The 18,077-nt window shown below is 33.8% G+C and overlaps 1 protein-coding gene and 1 long non-coding RNA gene across 2 annotated transcripts; one reads left to right on the top strand and one right to left on the bottom strand.

Annotated features, from left to right (window-relative positions):
- Positions 1-2,084: 2,084 nt before the first annotated feature.
- On the bottom strand, positions 2,085-6,362 carry LOC104907657 (CASP-like protein 4A3). The gene is made up of 3 exons (XM_010696617.4): positions 5,704-6,362; positions 4,855-4,990; positions 2,085-2,540 (listed from the first exon to the last, which is right to left on the bottom strand). The coding sequence occupies exons 1-3, from the start codon at positions 6,279-6,281 to the stop codon at positions 2,346-2,348; spliced, it is 909 nt and encodes a 302-aa protein (XP_010694919.1). The 5' UTR covers positions 6,282-6,362; the 3' UTR covers positions 2,085-2,345.
- Positions 6,363-10,048: 3,686 nt separating this feature from the next.
- On the top strand, positions 10,049-13,792 carry LOC130590966 (uncharacterized). Its single transcript, XR_008968856.1, has 3 exons — positions 10,049-10,104; positions 12,850-12,926; positions 13,603-13,792. It is a non-coding gene; the product is annotated as an uncharacterized LOC130590966 (long non-coding RNA).
- The last annotated feature ends 4,285 nt before the right edge of the window (positions 13,793-18,077 follow it).

Here is an 18,077-nt window from a genome sequence, read left to right as displayed (position 1 = left end):
CGTGTGAAAGCGTAGGAAAAAAAAACATTCGAAGACGTCAAAGTTATCTAAAGGCAAAGGACATAGAAAACCACGCGGACAAGATAAGAAAAAAATGTGCGCTAGGCGCATGGGTCTTGTACCTGGTGCACTAGCTTCGCGTTTTTTAAAATTGTGTACGGCATTTACGCTGCATACATGTAATACGTTGCGTCAGACTAATTAAATACGTTCTAATTGATTTGGTTCAAAGGAAGAACAATTGAACGAGCTAATCTCAAAAATGTTGTAAAATGTGAAGTCTACGTATTGAATCCAAGCAGTATACGTATTGAATCAAAGCACAATTTTTAAAAATCCAATCAACTATTACTGATAAATTAATTGTATTTTTAATATTTTAATATTAATTATTCCTGGTGACTAAATTTTTTAAGGATATTTTGAAAATCAGATTTTCTAATCCAAAAGATAGCTGATTTCGCATTTCCAATGATAGATTTCATCAAGAATTAAAATGAATCTTAAGACAATCAATGAGGAAACACGATTTTGTGTCTACAATAACCAAAAAGTTCAATAGCCTCATCTTGAAAATTGTAAGTTCAAATAGGAAGTAATTGAGCATAACATAACCCCTATGCTTTGTCCCGGACAAGCAGGTTGATTGCCTTAATCCAAATTGATACCAAAAACCAAGTTCTATTAGCTGTGATTATATGGTCTTAGGTAGATACTTCCTCTTTTTTTTTTAATTGCAATATTTTATTTTTGGCACTATTCATCAACTAATTTTGTTAAGCTACCTTGCATCATTATATAAGAACAAACGTAGTAAGGTGGATTCATGTTAGATTCATCTCAAAGCAAGGATTCCAAACGTAAAATTTTTACTTATATGCAATTCGAAATATCAACATTCATAAAAGCGTTTCGGCAAACGTAAAAAAACATAATGATGCAATTAAAAAAGAGAAAGTATTATTTTTCATATTCACGTTCATAAAAACGTTTCGGCAAATGTGAAAAATAAAATGATACAATTAAAAAAAGAGAGAAAGTATTATCCTTCCCATTTCGTTACTTTAAAAAGTAAGCAGGCCGAGCTTAAAGGCCTTTATTATGAGGGACGTGCTAAAAGCCTGCAAAAACCTTTATCTTCCCCTAGCCCTAATACTCAAGAATTTGAAAGCAGCTGACAAGCAATCCCCCGTTTCTTTAACTATATAGTACTAGCTTTCTATGCACGCGATGCGTGTGACAACATTTTTTCTTGTCGGCCTTCCCTATTCTCAAACAATTAACTTTATATGTGTAAGATATATGCAGCGTAAACTTTTTAAAATTGTGCAAGTTGACAATTGTTTTTCAATATGATAAACAAAGTATGCACTTACAATTAATATATCATTTTTTAAAAAAATTGGACATAAGAACACCGCGTATTTTAATTTGTTCAATTTCAATTTTATTTTATTTTATTTATTTCTTTTACGATTCGGTTAACTTCTTATTTCTTCATTTTTATTGCTAATTCATGTTTATTACAAAATATTCTGATCAAATTTATTTTTGTAAGATATCTCCAATATTGGTGGGCTAATTCCTATTAGTTTTGACTTTTTGAATTAGTTTATAGAAAAAAATATTAAGAACAATTCTATTTTTTGTTAATTTACTTGATATGTGTTGTGAATATTAAGGGGTATATTTTAATTTTGGGAAAACCATAAGGACTTTTGAGCAATTTATTAGGGAATACCATAACCTCTCCCTTTCTTTATATAATAGAGAGATATAGCAAGTAGGAAAAAAATTATTTAATATATTTTGACAATTTAAATTCATTAAGGGTATTTCAGACTTTTTATGAGGAGACACCATCTTCCTCCTCCATTCACTTATATAATAGAAATCTGTAAAATAACAAATCAAGTTGTAGACTTCATGGCGTACAAGGGTCATTCGGTCCTCTCTTCCCACTGTTCTAGGTTCATTTCCATCATCCGCAAGGATGCTTTAGGTTGGTCCTATTCTAGGGACTAACCTAGTTTTTCTATCCTTATAAAAAAAAAATATATAGATTTGTAAAAGTTAGAAAGTCATTGAAACAAAATACAAATCTACACAAATCCAATAATATTCTACATACTTACATTTGTCTATATACAGACATGAGAACCCAAAAAAAAAAGTCAAAACAATGGAAACTCAAAATTTAAATACTTTTAAAATAATGAAACAAAGACAGAGAAACTAGAGAGGAAAAGAAGGCATTTACACAGGAAAAGAAGTAACTTTCAATTACGTCGACCAAATATCCTTGATAAATTATACGAGCGCAAATTTGGTAATGCTTTTTTTAACTAAACCTGTGCGCGCGTACAAAGTAAATAGCCAGAGACGAGAGAGCTGAAAGCAAAGGCAATGAAAGCAACGAAGGACACTCCAACTGATGCACTCGCCATAGCAGGGAATTTATCGTCACCCCAGTTGGAAATCCAGTCATCCACTCTTGTAAAAGCTGATGACGAGGCTGATAGAAGAAGATATGCCAACATCTGCCATTCACAACACCCACATCAATTTTCCTACCAGACTAGCCGATTAAGCATCATTAGATGATTTCTTTTTCTTTATGTACACATAAGTTTATTGAAAAATCTGTTTTCTACCCTCGTCTTTCTTATCACTCCTTTGATTTTATGAGTGTCTCAATCATCCCCCTACTTTTATACTTTGTTGATATATGTTCGTGAGATGTTTTACGTATTCTAAACTTATTCTTTGGGTTTAATATTGACTTAATTAACTAAGTTTCATATTCTAAAGTATGGAAAATCAACTTTAGCCAGTTTCTTTCCACTTTATAGGAAGTTCATACTAATTAAATTTGTTTCAAACCTTAAAATGAGATTAGAATGCATAGAACATATACCCAACAGAATTTTGATTAATAGACAATGTTAGGGGTATCATTGAGACGCTTAGTTATAAAACTACAAGATCATGTGGAGATTCAGGAAAAGGTGAGTATACAATGTAAATTTCTAATAAACAAGGGTAACAATGTAGACAATTCCTGTTTCCTTTTTGGTGTATAGAACTACACATTATAAGCACTGAAAGATAAAAAAAAAATACTACTTTTCTCACTGAAATTTTAGGGGGGGGGGGAGGAACTTTAATTTTGTCAAATATGCATGGAGTGGACTTTCTTTTCTGCATAAACGATCAGGAATTGAATGATAAGAACATGTCATGTATATTGTGGTGAGTGGTAGCGGTGTTGGGTGAAAATGATGGCTAGACTTCAACAGCGTTGCCATAAAAGGTACAAAAATATAACAAAACATAATCCAGCAAGAGAAGAATTCCACATTTTAAGTTTTGACAAAAAGAAAATTTAAAGCGTCATTAGATTCAATGAGTGTGCTACTCATTTGGTATCAAGATGAGATAGATAAAACACATCTTACACCCAAAGAGTACCATTAAAATTAGCACCACCCAATCAGCAGAGGCCCATAAAAGCAATCTTAATGTAAACTTCAAAAAGTGGAGACTTTTAGCAATGAAAAGGAAATCCTGATTATATTATATATAAGGAAGAGTAAAGAAGGAAAAAAGGCATTAAGAAAGGCAATCCTAGCAGCACTAAGAATTCTTCAAAACCAAGTTATCTCCTGGATCAAGTTGATCATCCTTACTTTTTAGCCAAAGATAAGGCCTCCCATCAAGGACAAGGTTTCAGTCTTACCTCTTCAGTATACCAGTAATCTCCTTGACTATGATGCATTTACTTGATTACCTCAAAGCTGATACTTCCATTAGCAGATCATCTGTTTAGCGAGATGTCAGGGGAAACAAGCGGGTCCAAAGAACTATGAATGGTTTTCTAGGTTACCTTTTTCAGATTGATTTCACAATTCATACATCTGAAAATACTAAATAGTAAAGCCTGGAAAATCTTGTCCTGATCGATCTATATGCTGAACCTAACCATTCCAGAAATTAATTTTAAACACTAAACAGTGATTTCCACCTAAAGTCCTGACATAACTACAAACTATCATAGTTGATGAGGATAAGTTGAGTAAGTCGAACAACGATAGTTCATTGTTAGTCGATATGAATTACAGCATAACCCCTACAAACCTCCATATACGTAATATACTATACACACACATATTCATGTACATATCCACCTTTAATTTCACAGTGATTGTACGGTTAGTTCCAATGTCTCAAAAAATGGTTTTGGCGACTCCCCGTCAAAGAAGCTTCATGTCAAGAGAAAATCATGATATTAAAAAAGAAAAATGCCTGCAGCTCATTATTTAAATTCGAACAAAGGAAGGGGTAAAAAAAGGCTCTTCTAGACATGAGAATAACCTACAAGTTCAAAATTAGGATAGAGATAAATCAACCTGATTATATAACCCGAATAATATTTTACCTAATGTTCACTTTATTCATTATGGTATTGGCACTTCCAAGAGAAAGCCACTTTCATGCTTCTATTGAGCTTACAAATCTACTTCAAATTAGAAAGAGCAGAGTGAGTTTTCTTAGTTAAGTCAATTCTGAAATGACAAATCTTGAGCACATTATTCAAACACAGGCCCACAAGGCTCCATAACTACAGTCTACAGACATAAAAGAGGCAGTCACTACTCTTTAGAATTTTAGTGAACATATAGTCAATCCAGGAACATAGATCGAGGAAGTGATAGTTGATACTGTCGACAGACAGAACTTATGTTGTGGAGTAGAATATAGCATGTTAGCCCAAATTATGTTAAATCACAATCAAGAAGAACGCAACTACGCAGCGAATAAGAAACATCCCACACAAAGTGAAACATAACTCACCTGATCAATGGCAAAATCAAAGGAGTAGCGCACTTGGCTCCCAACCAGATCCTTTCCTGTCGTCAATTGGTGAAGCAGATCAAGTCCTTGCAGACCTGAGTATGCAAAGCCTATTACATTTACTGACATCGAATACCTGTCCACCGTCACATACATATTACTCTCAGTTCATATTCTTTTAAGTAACACCACTACACAATCAGGCTTTCACAATGATTGAGAAGTAATAGCATCAAGGCATATACTAAGTACCCCAAAGAGTCAAAATCATAGAAAACAGTTCACCCAACAATGATCAAGTTAGAAATCTAATAACGGTCCTATACAAAATACACCCTCTGTCTTGTAACAATTGTAACATACGCTTTTTCACCATTCCAAGTCTCCAACCCACAACTTTGACCATTAGTATCTTTTAATATGCATAATTAAAAAATTACAAAAAGTTCATATTTGAATATAAGTATTGACACGAATCTAACATCCTTCATAGCTACATAGTGATAGTACTATATTTTCATTGTAAAATGATATAAGCTCATAATTCACAAAGTCTGCAATAATTGCAATTTGCTAGTTTGCAACCCATAAAAAAAAAAGAGGAAGTGAATATCATCAAAAGTATTATAGCAGGCATTATATATAAATTCATGTGAAATCCTAAACTATGTAAAAGAAAATAACCCGGAAAAGAAACCTCAGATTTTGACCAAATACCAAAAATTATTAGCCAACTATTCCCCCAAAGTAATCACATTAATTAAATTGTGAGAAAATACCAATAATTACTAGCAACCTATGTCCCGAAAGTAATGATATAATTGAGCGACGAAGCATAGTGATGTAAACCTGAACTCGACGTAGCGATCAAAAGAGTCAACAGCCCAACCGCGATTCTTATCAGCAGCCATGACAGAGAAAGAAACCAAACACACAACAAATTCACAAAACCGTAACGCCAACCCGGCCCTTTTCACCGATTTATCTCTCCTCGCCCTCCTCAGCGCAGGCACCTGCAGTTGCCTACTTCCTACCCTCGTTTGAGTGAACCCGTTCTCTGCATCGGGCTCAGTCTTCGTGACTGTATCCGGTTGGTCACGGACCAGCCGGTTCACTCCCTGAACAGGGATAATGGCCTGAACCGGCGGCGGAGGTGGCGGGGAAGGAGAGGGTGTAGCGGGGTTATCTTTCAGGGGGGAGAAGCCATGAAAAGTGTGGTCAGAGGAGATTGAAGAAGGAGAAGAGTTGGGTGAATCGGCGGGGGGAGGAGTTGTGGTGGTTGTGGGGTTATGGGAGGAGAGAGAAGAGGAAGATTGCATGTTTCGCTGATTTGAAGATGGTAGTGTTATTCGTTGTTGTTGATGTTGTTGTTGTTGTTGTTGTTGTTGTTGATGTGCATTTTGATGGTGTTCTTGGATTTGAACCATTTGGGAAAAAGGAAAGGGATGAAAGAGGTGAAGTGTAATAGTGACTTGTGACTGTTGATTGTGAGGATTATTGTCGGAAAGTTTGACTGATGAGGGGTTTTATATTCAACTTCTTATTGCAAGTTTTGTTGACCCATAATTAGCAATTCAATTTGCATGGATCCGATTCATATTAAAAATACTATGAATACGATATTAGTCACTCCCATCTTTCAAAATCTGTGATTTTCTCTCTTTTTAATATTTTCAAAATCCAAAAAAAATCTCTCGCTCTAAAATTTTTGCAAAATTATTCTCTCTTTTCATTCAAATTATTTCTCAATTTCATACTAAATCTTAATTTACGTACATCTCTTTCAGAATCGAATTATTATTTTTATTTGATTCAATAATTGTAATACTATATTGATTCGAAATTGATTCTTCAACAATTTCCTGTTCAATTGAACAACTACGAGAAATTCGTGAAAAATTCGAGTTTAATTGAGCAAATAGATCTCAATCAGAGTATTGTAGCATGTAATATAGACGAATTAATTCGGAGCATTGAAGCACTCGACGATGAACAACATCACAAATCAATCCAAAATGAGCATCAAGATCTAGTCGTAATAGATCTCAATAATACACCAAGTTTTGAAGGTAAGAGCATCAAAGTCAATAATTTTATTCCTTTAATTAAGCAAAGCAGTAACACTATAATTTTCTATAGAAAATATAGAGCAGTTTCATGATGAGCTCGGAAATCAAGTTAACGAGCAATATGCTATAGTATCAAATGATGAATCTAATCCAATTGTCATTCTAGGTAAGTTTAATGAAACACTATATCATTCATATATTAATTACATCGTATATTAACTATATCATAAATAGATACACTATATCACACATAAAGATACTATAGAATATTAAAAAAATATTACGTACACTCGTGGAACACAATAACGCAGAATAGTACGCAAACTACACTATATCAAACATAAACACATAGCATATGTAGAAAATATTATGTACACTATGAAACACAAAAATGAACTAGTACACAAATCCACTATATCACACACACATATACTATATCATAAATAGATACACTATATCAGGCATAAACACACTATAGCATATGTAGAAAATATTACGTACACTATAAAGCACAAAAATGAACTAGTACACAAATACGCTATATCACACACACATACACTATATCATAGATAGATACACTATCAGACATAAACACATATAGAAAATATTACGTACACTATGAAACACAAAAATGAAGTACACAAATACGTTATATCACACACACATACACTATATCATAAATAGATACATTGTATCAGACAGAAACACATATAGAAAATATTACGTAGGAAAACGGATTAGAGTACGCAAAAACATATACTATATATCACACATAAATGCTTTATATCATAAATCGATACACTATTGCAAAAGTGACAAAAATATCTTAATTTTTTATATATAACAAGTTCAACTAAACAATCATTGAATAAACATGAAATCGGAGGAGTTTTACTTGGTCAAGTAAGAGCAACTTTGGATGATATACATGAACTATATTGTCGGCATGTTGCTATAGTAGGTTTCAGTCTTAAAAAAACCCAAAAAAAAAAAAAAAGAAGGAACATCAGTGGTGCATCAAAAGTACTATGTCTGCTCTGCTCAAGGAAAAAAGGAATACCAAAAACAAAGCAAAGCAAGGAGAGAATATTACAGACATAATCATACATGATAGCAATTCAAAACAAGGGAACGCCTTAAAGAAGTAGAGGACAAGAAGAGTTATGATCACAAGAATTGAATCACCTACTCTAATTAGAGCAAGGATGAACCCTGAAGGACACTATGAGATAGTGCAACATATTATAAAACACAATCATCCACTTACAAGATAAACACTAAATTACCTTCATAGATCTGAGGGTCAAATGAGTGATGCAAAGCAACAAACCATACAAGTTATGCAAGAGTGTGGACTGAGACCAATAAATTCATTTAGATACATGAGTACAGAAGTTGATGGTGAAGATGTATTGGGGCATTGCTGCTATAAACTCAAAATAAAACCAAATGAGGGAAAGGATTCGCAAAATATTGTTGATAACCTTTTATGAGTAGATTCAAACCGAAAGTAACTTCTTCTTTAGAGTAAGATTGAATGATAAAGAAAAGGTTTTTATTGCTGCTTGTTTTGGAGAGACTCTATGATGCTTGAGGACTACACAATCTTTAGAGACGTTATGGTTTTTGATACTATATATAGGACAAACAAGTATAATCTCATTTGTGCACCATTTGTAGGAATTAATAACCATTGGGAAAATACAATGTTTGCATGTGCATTTCTTGCGGATGAGACAACAATATCATTTGAATGGGTTTTTGAAACATTCAAAAAGTCAATGAGAGATAAATGTCCAATAACTATATTCAGCGACCAAGATACTGCAACTGCAGCAGGAATAAAAAAGGTACTGATGTTTATGTAAATTTCCACAACTTCTGTTATATAATATTGCATGACTAATAGATATTAATTATAAACTAACTATATGAACTTATTGACAGGCTTTACTAACCTCAAGACCTAGGCTATGTTTATGGTATTTAAGTCAAAATGCAAATCAAGGACTTGGATTGATGAAGGCATATAGGGAATTCAAGAACATTTTTCACAAGTATCTGAGTGGTTGCATTACAAAGACAAAATTTGAACAAACATGGACCACAATGACCAAAAAATACAAACTAGAAGATGATGTTTGGTTCTAGAGTGTATAGTTTGAAAGAAAAATGGTGTACAACATTTAGCAAAGATTTCTTCTTTGCCAGAATACTATCTTCACAAAGAAGTGAAAGCACAAATCATGCTGTTAGGTTTAAGGCAAGCAAAACCACTAGCTTGAGTGACTTCTTTTCAATATTCCAAGAAATAGTAAAAAGGTGGAGAAGACAGGAAAGAAAGGGATGATTTTAATTATACAAATGGAATACCAAAATTAGATCTCTGCATGAGTCCACTATTAAAACATGCTGCTTCACAGCACACATATACTCTTTTTCGAGATTTCGAGGAAGAATTCAAACATGCAATGGCAAGTGCAATTGAAATAGTTGGTACACAAGGAAACATTTTGACATACAGATAGAGTTTTCCTCAATGACATTGATGGTTCTTCTCAACAAGTCTCCTTCAATTACCCAGAGAAGACAATTGAATGTGGATGCAGAAATTTTGAAGAATCAGGTTGGTTTTGTTTTCATGCCATAAGAGTTCTACACTTGCATTCTATTCCAAAAATATAAGAGAAATACATATCATGAAGGTGGACAAGATTAACAAATTAAAAAATGATGTTTGGGAGAAATTTGATAATGAAAAGAAAGAAAAAGGAGAAATAAACAGCTTCGCACCATGGAGATTGCACATGATAAGGAGATATGTAATTAGTTGTGCAATTTTAGTTTATAGAGTATAACGAACAATAGTACACTATATCATATTAAAAGGTACTATATCACATAGAACTATACTTGTAATACCCCAAGTTTTACTTTTAATTAATTAATAACTAATCTTAATTATTAAACAAAAAGTGAATCAATTTTTAGTAAATAAAAATTTCCAAGTTAATTCCTAAGTTATTTTGTTTAGTAATGAAGTTCATAAAGTAAATTACTAGAGTCTTTAGTCAATCTTGTAAGTAATTTGGAGTTGGATGTAATACTTATGGTGAGTAATAAAATTCCTGCCGCGACGCCAAAGCCCCGTCCCTCCCCTGCGTGTGTGTTCTGTTTTGGGGTATGTTTAATGTTTTACATTTGTTTTCTAAAAATGTTGACTTTATATACTAACTTCCTAATTTATTAAACCCTTATGGCTATGTAATAATAGTGTTGATAATGCAAGCTTATAACTAAGTCAAGTCACTTATAAATTATAGGTTAGCTAAGTTTAGCAAATGCTATTTACGGTTAGTCCTACAAAAACATAAATAGTCAAACTTTAAATTATTTAAGTTATTATAACATGTTTTAATATATACTTCTAAACTAGTTTAAAAATTATAGTCACTTCTGATTTTAACAAGTAGCTCACTTATATGAATGCAATTATTAAATTATAAAACTTATAACATAATAATATGACTAATTAAAGGATAATACTTTCACTAGTAGAATAAATGCTATTTGCTGCGGTTAAAAAGTGCCTTATTGTTGCGGTTTTGGGCGCGCAGCAATTAAGAGGGGAGCAATAGGTATTAATTATATTGCTGCAGTTTTAAATCGCAGCAATATCGACAAATATTGCTGCGGTTTTTAGGCCAAACCGCAGCAATATATTTATTTTATATCAGATTTAGAAAGCATATTGCTGCGGTTTGTGAAGAAAACCGCAGCAATATGCTATATTTAATAATAAAAAATAGACATATGGCTGCGATTTTTTTTGGAAAACCGCAGCAATAGGGTCTGTACAGGTAAAAAAAATTTTTTTTTTTTTTTTTTTGTGCATTTTACCATCAAATTTGAAAGACAAAACAGTTAAAAGAAAATAAAACACTATTGATTGATACTAATGACAAAAAATTATTATACAAAATTCAAAAACATAAAAAATATAATATAAAAAACAATAAATATAAAATTACACCAATTTCATCCAAATTTCTTCCCTAAAATTACACAAAAAAAACCATCAATCACTCTCTGATATTAAGGCAGTTCACCATCTGATATTAACTGAATTTGTGACAGCAGAATATTGCTTCATCCACACAATGTACCTGCTTTAAGATAGTGCATTGGATGTTACTGATACTCCACTAAGTCTTATCAAAGTGCCTGAATGTAAACAGACAAAACATTCATTTTCCAGACACACAAAAAGAAATTCTGAAGAGTCTTTCTCACTAGAATCAAGTCTACTTTGGTAACTCTAAAACTGTAAATATCATAACCATACAAATGCAAGCTTGCAACCACTAATACAACCTCAATTGAAAAGGAATACTTTCCAGCTAAAATTATCATTTTGATATGAAGAAACATCATAGAGATTTTGAATGATTCTCTGATCTCATCATCTGATAGTATCGATAGAGATGATAAAGCCAACTTAATTGCAAATGTATACAATCATTCATAGCTAGAATAGATCGTAAAAGCAAAATATTCTACAGGTGAATAACTGATCGATGAGGCCACTGCCATCATGAACTTAGATTGAAAGAACAAATAGAGATTATTTTTCATCACAAAGAAACATTGCGTCATCATAAGAAGTTATCATGTGACAGGGCACAAGATATAAGTCCATTTAGAATAGTGTTGGTTATCAGAGAAGTAAAATTGGAACTATATTTACCTGCACCCAAAGAGAAGCAAATCCTCTCAAATTTCACCAACAATAGCCGAAAAAAAAAAAGTGGTTTACAAAAACCCATATCCGTCAAATTGCAATTCGAACTTCAAATTGATGCGATTCTATAAATAGCCGAGTTACAAAAACCCAGGCCGAAAAGAACGATGAGAAATCCGTCAAATCCTCTCAAATTTCACCAACAATGGGCGAGTTTTCTTTGATTCGAATCGATTCACTCCCTAAATTTGCAATAGATCTGAATAGAAAGAACGATGAGAGAAGAAAAAACTCGAGCGGCCGACGAACTAGAGAAGCGAAGGAGAACTCGAGTGGTCGACGAACTGAACGGTCTTCGTTGCTTTTCAGCAAGCCATCAACGACCGTCCTCAACAGAAGAAATCGAACACCTTACTCGCCGGAGATTCGTCGAAGGCAGCGTACTCGGGTCGCACATGGTCGCGTCGGCTTCGTCGCGTCCGCTTCGTCGGCTTAGAGAGGTTGAGAGGTTGAGAGAGAAGAGAGGGTTGAGAGGATGAGAGGATGAGAGGATGAGAGAGAGAAGAGAGGGTGAGGCGCTGAGAGAGAGAGAGTGAGCGACTGAGGGTGAGGTGCTGGGTGAGAGAGAGAAAATGAAGGGAAAAACCCTAAGTGTGAAAGAAACCCGTCTTTTTTTTTAAGTGACAGCTAATATTGCTGCGGTTTCCACATAGGACCGCAGCAATATATTAAAAAAATATTTTTTCAATATATTGCTGCGGTCCTACGTGGAAACCGCAGCAATATTAGTTTTACAGGGCCCCACATGTTTTTAAAATGGTAACTATTAGACAATATAGCTGCGGTTTTGGGCGGGAACCGCAGCAATATTGTTAATTTTTATTTTTTATTTCTTTTTGCGTGTTATATTGCTGCGTATAGGTAAAACCGCAGCAATATCACCGCAGCAAATAGCATTTATTCTACTAGTGTTTTAATTCGATTTTTAAGTAATATCTATAGAAATAAGTTTAAAGGTTTGGATAAACTACTATAACTTCAACATATTACGTAATCACTAAATAAGTTAGACTTGATAACTTATATAAACAATTTTATAAACTAAGAATCATACTTAAGGAGCACTTATATTAATATTTTCTATTAATTTCTAACTTATAAAATACTCGTTTTGAAACTTAAAAGAACTCGTTCCTCGGAGCTCAATAAGGACGATATCAAGGACATAAGAAGAGGATTATTATTATTATTCTGCAATCAAGGTAACATCTACTGCTAGTACCTGCAATTCCCTTTAAATTTTATGAACATGAGAACAATTGATTTAGTAAAAGTTTATCAAAATGTTTATTCTTGAGTTGCGGGATGACTACTATGATTTATTTGTAAGTACATTTATGAGTTTTATGAACTGGATGGATTATCATAGCTAGGTTTATGAAAAAATGATATGATATGAAATGATTTTGCTACCTTCATCATTGAGGTAGAGCTGAGATGAATGACTGATGATTATCACCTATGAATATTAAAAGTTATGGAACATGATAACGTAAAGTGAAAGAACTGGTTTGCTGAGCTGATTGGCGGTCGTATACATACCGAGCTGTTTACTGGGGCATTAGCCGGTTACTATTTATTAGGGCACTGGCCCGTTACTGGTGTAGGGTAATGCCCGGGACACAGGTCCTTGCACAGTGGTGCATACACATGGCTGGGAGACGTCCCAGAGCTGACTGATTTTGCAGCAACCAGAGTAAGAAAAATGGATAAAAGGATTAATGGTTTATAAAGGTAAAGTTGAATGAATGGTATTTCGACAAATGTTTGAGTTATTCTTTCCCCCTGTTTGCAAATAAAATGAGTTGAAATGAATTTACGTTGCTGGAGTAGCTTGTTACTGGCCTCGGCTCATAACGTTTTGTATTTATGTTTTAGGTACTGCTGGGGACGATGGTACTGCGTAGTGGCAAGGATTACCACCTTATTAAATCATCTAGTAATAGTGCTACTAACTTGTAAGGTTAACTTAACTAGAATGTAAGACCATATACTTTAATATAAGTTATCGTTATTATGTCAAGTAACATTAACGTTGTCTACTTTAATATAATATAAGATGTTTAAGTTATCACTATTATATCTCTTAATGTTTAAATATGTTATATGATTGTAGCCTTGCACCTTCCTAACCGAAGGTGCGGCAGTAATGCCTCGACTAAATAGGTATTCCGCTGCTAATTAGATTATCTTAAATAGTGAATTAGTAGTCGGGGCGTTACAGAGTGGTATCAGAGAAACGGTTCTGAACCATAACGTTTAACCTCATGGTTTTACGTTAAATAAAAATATTTAAGTTATAAAGAGGATCTAAAGGTACATTGGCTAAATTATAGATAAAATAAGGAATTATGGAAAATTGAAAACTAAAAATATTTATAATGAGTGTGAGCGTAGGATACGGGAAATGGGAATATTTTATACAACGTAACTGTAATTTGACATGCAGAATGTCGACCGTTGATGTCAACAACGATGTTACAAACGGTGCTGAAAATGTGCACGTGGAGGATGTGCATATAGAGGATGACCAGGATGATGATTATGAACCTCTAGACAGAAATGCAGAAAGGATGGAAAGATTGGAAAATATGAGCACTATGTTAGCTGAGTTAATCCAAGAATCCCGGAGGAAGGTAGTTACTAATGAAAATGAGAGCGCTGCGATGTTCAAAAGTTCTCATCTCTTAACCACCTTCATATGATGGTAAGCCTGATCCAGTGGCTTTGAAGATTGGATTAATCGCATTGACCAGCTTTTGAAACCTTGCAATCCCTGAGAAATGGAGGGTAGACTTTACTGTATTTTATCTCATGGGCCAAGCAAGCTTATGGTGGAAGATTGTTAAAGAAAAGAAAAATGAAACTGGGTTTGGATGGAGCAAACTTCAGGATTTGATGCGAGATAAATTTTACCCTCCCTCACTTAGGAAGCAGATTGAAGATGAATTCCTTCACTTGCAGCAAGGTACAATGAGAGAACTTAGACCAGGGTTAACACTTGGTAAAAGCCCTATAATCTACCTGCCATAGAGAAGGTGTAGCCCTATGGTCTGACCGCCTCTTTTGGGACTTACTGCCTCTACAAACCTTAAAAATAGCTGGAATAAAAAGGACTGGAGCAAGAGTTAAGAATGGAAAGTACTATAACCAGAATGATAAAGTTTTATAAGGAACAAAAATACTACAACCCCTTGGCTCTGATACCAGGATAAAAACCAAGGATCTGGGGTGTTAACAAATAATACAGAGAAAAGATAAAAATGAAAAATAAAACATAAAACAATTAAAAATAAGGCGGTTTAACCAGCCATTACTTAAAATGAAAGACATACAAATCGTCTTGATATGAAACTGAAAATACTAAAGAGAATTACAAATTTATTTGTGGAAGAAGAGAGAGAGAGAGAGAGAGATTTTCTGAGGAGCTTTTGTAATCGTGTATTTTGCTCTGCCTTCAATCTGAAGAAGAGTCCTCAATTTATAGGCAGGGGAGAACTAGTAATGTCACGTTGTTTTACTGTGTATGAACAATTTGTCTTCTGCTTTAAACTGTTCACAATTTTGTCTTGTAGAAGCTTTATACTGTTGATGAATAGTGCTTTACACTGTTGATGAATAGTTTTGTAGCTTTATACTGTTGAGAAACTTGTCTGTTGCTGTACAAAATTACTTGTGAGACTGTAGTTCTGAAGCATTTTGTCTGTTTGCTGCGTAAAACCTGTTGCTGCTTTGAAGATAGTGAGAGATTTCTTTTTTTTCTTTTTTTTTTAAGTCTGGAAACCAGCATCTTGTTCATCGTCACTCAGGTGAATGGAGGAGTCTGCTATTGTTTCATTGTCCGAGGTTATGGAGGATTCAGACATGCTATTAGCAAGCTGTCGAAGGATCCGTGCGTAATCTTCGGGGGTTTTAGCTGAGGCAAGCAAGGAATTTGCTTGTGATTTACGGGCTAGGAACTGGGATTGTTCTGCCCCTGATGTCATGATACCTGTGTTACTATTTTTCTTTAGCCATTCTCTAATGGCTGGTTCGAGAATAGACTGTGGAGCATTGAAGTTTGACCACTATCTAGTTTTAAATTTTCTTTGTAGGACCATGCCCCCTTGATCTTGGTTTATTTCGAGGAACCATTGACAAACCCAAGGGAGGTAGAACTTCATTGAAAATAAACATAAGGCAGGAAAACGCCTTTCAATATTTGAAGGTTTATATTGGGTTGTAAAAGTATTATAGCTTTTTGTGACTTCGGGGTGAAGGATTTCTGTAGAAGAGCCATAGAATTTCCACCAATGTGTAAACCAAGATGGCAATTTTTCTGGCTGTATGGTTTTAGTGTTAAAGTAGATTAACCAGGAATGGGATAATCTATTGTTTTGTATTAGGAAGGTGGAGAACCAAGCCTGTTGGTAATCCCAATAATTAAAGGTTTTACAATGTGGGAATGTGTTGTTGAAGCTAATAGGGAAGGCTTTGTGTTTTGAAAGGTCTTGATTCCAGTCGTGAGGACTGAGAACCTTTAGGATTTCGATGGTTGAATAAGATGGCTCAGTATATTCATTCTTATAGAAAAAGTGCTTGAATTCATCAGAGCCAGTGGTTTCAAGGATTGTCTGGTAATGATCTGTTGTTTTAGTACGATCCCACGGTTTGTAGAACCAGTTTTTCCCAAAAATCTTTTGAATTGAGACATAAGGATCTTCATCATGATACCCATGTTCAATAGTTATAATGTTTTGAGAAGCAGTTTTTACAAAATATTCAGAAGTCTCATTTTTCTTTGGTTGAGCCAAAACAACCTGAGAGCTGCCTGTTTTAACAAATTATTTTTGAGGAGGGGTTTTTTTGAGAAGATTCTCCTTCCTCTGGTTTTGAAATAACTGTAATATTTTTACCTGCGTGATTTTTGCTTCTATGACTGCTTTGTTGGAGTTTTCTTGGCTTTGGAAAGCTTGGAGTATTTGGGGGTGTTTTAGGATAGAAGAAGGGTGCTCAGAGATGGAAAGGAGCCAGTCTTGAACTTCCTGAGTTCTATCAATGGAGGAGGTTTCACTCTCCATATTCTGAACTGCGTCATACCAGGTTTTTATTGGTTTTTGTGTGGTGCATATGGTTTTCTAAGGAGGAGGTCGGGACTTCTCCTTATCTTTTGTCTTTTTTGGCATTTCTGTAAGAAATTCACGGGTTAAGAAGTCAGGGATAGAATTCTCTTTTCCTTTTATATGGAAAGGAGCCATTGCTTAAAATGAAAGAGTTACTATATGTATATATATGATGTTTGAGGTGTTTATAACTTAAACTAGCTTCAAACTATTCATATTCATTCATTTTCAAGTAAAATGGCCCAAAATGGGCTAAAATGGCCTATTTTGGTTCCAACATGTCTATATTTTGTATTATCAATAAAAACTACCATAATGTAATAGCCCTATTTTTAAGTCCCTACTCAACCGTTTTGCTGGCTTAGTTTATGAACTGAAAATAGAAAGTGGGCAAGGTATGGGTGGAGGATGGTTACTCTTTTGACCTGATACGGTCGGTTACGCTCTACAACGAACCTTGGGGGTAGTAATGCTGGGCTTCATAACAAACCTTGGAGGCAGCATTTGTCTAGAGTCGTACTTGCCACTGATTTGTTTAAGAGAGTGAGCTATGCCAGCGTTGTAAAGGAAAGAAATGATTTGACAAATAAAATGTTTATAACAGGTTGAAGTAAAGGTTACGAGTGTTCCACTCATTTTGGAATTTTGTTTGTTTTGTATTTCTTCGCTGAATTTGCAGGTTTGGTGTTGTGAGCTTGGAATTTGAAGTGGAGCAAGATAAAGATGTTGTTGTAGATTACAGATTGAGGTTTTATTTAGATAGTTGATTAAGGAATAGCTTCTGATATTTCATTTTATATAATATTTGGGAATATCAGTCGAGTTATTTGTGTATTCAAGGATATTTTTCCACTGCGATTTTATTAGTAAAGATTTAGATTCTAGTTTATTGTTGAGTGTGTTTTGCTAGCAGCCCAGAAGAGCGGCCTGTTAGAATTAAACACATGAAACTAAGTATATATATCATGTTTAAGGTGTTTATAACTTAAACTAGCTTCAAACTATTCATATTCATTCATTTTCAAGTAAAACTACCCAAAATGGGCTAAAATGGAATATTTTGGTTCCAACATGTCTATATTTTGTATTATTAATCCAAACTACTATTAAACACATGAAACTAAGTATATATATATATATATATATATATATATATATATATAATATATTATATATATATATATATATATAATATATATATATATATATATATATATATATATAAATGATGTTTAAGGTGTTTATAACTTA

Source organism: Beta vulgaris, chromosome 4, assembly GCF_026745355.1.
Source record: "Beta vulgaris subsp. vulgaris cultivar EL10 chromosome 4, EL10.2, whole genome shotgun sequence".
Taxonomy (NCBI): domain Eukaryota; kingdom Viridiplantae; phylum Streptophyta; class Magnoliopsida; order Caryophyllales; family Amaranthaceae; genus Beta; species Beta vulgaris.
This window is presented reverse-complemented; position numbering and strand designations above follow the sequence as displayed.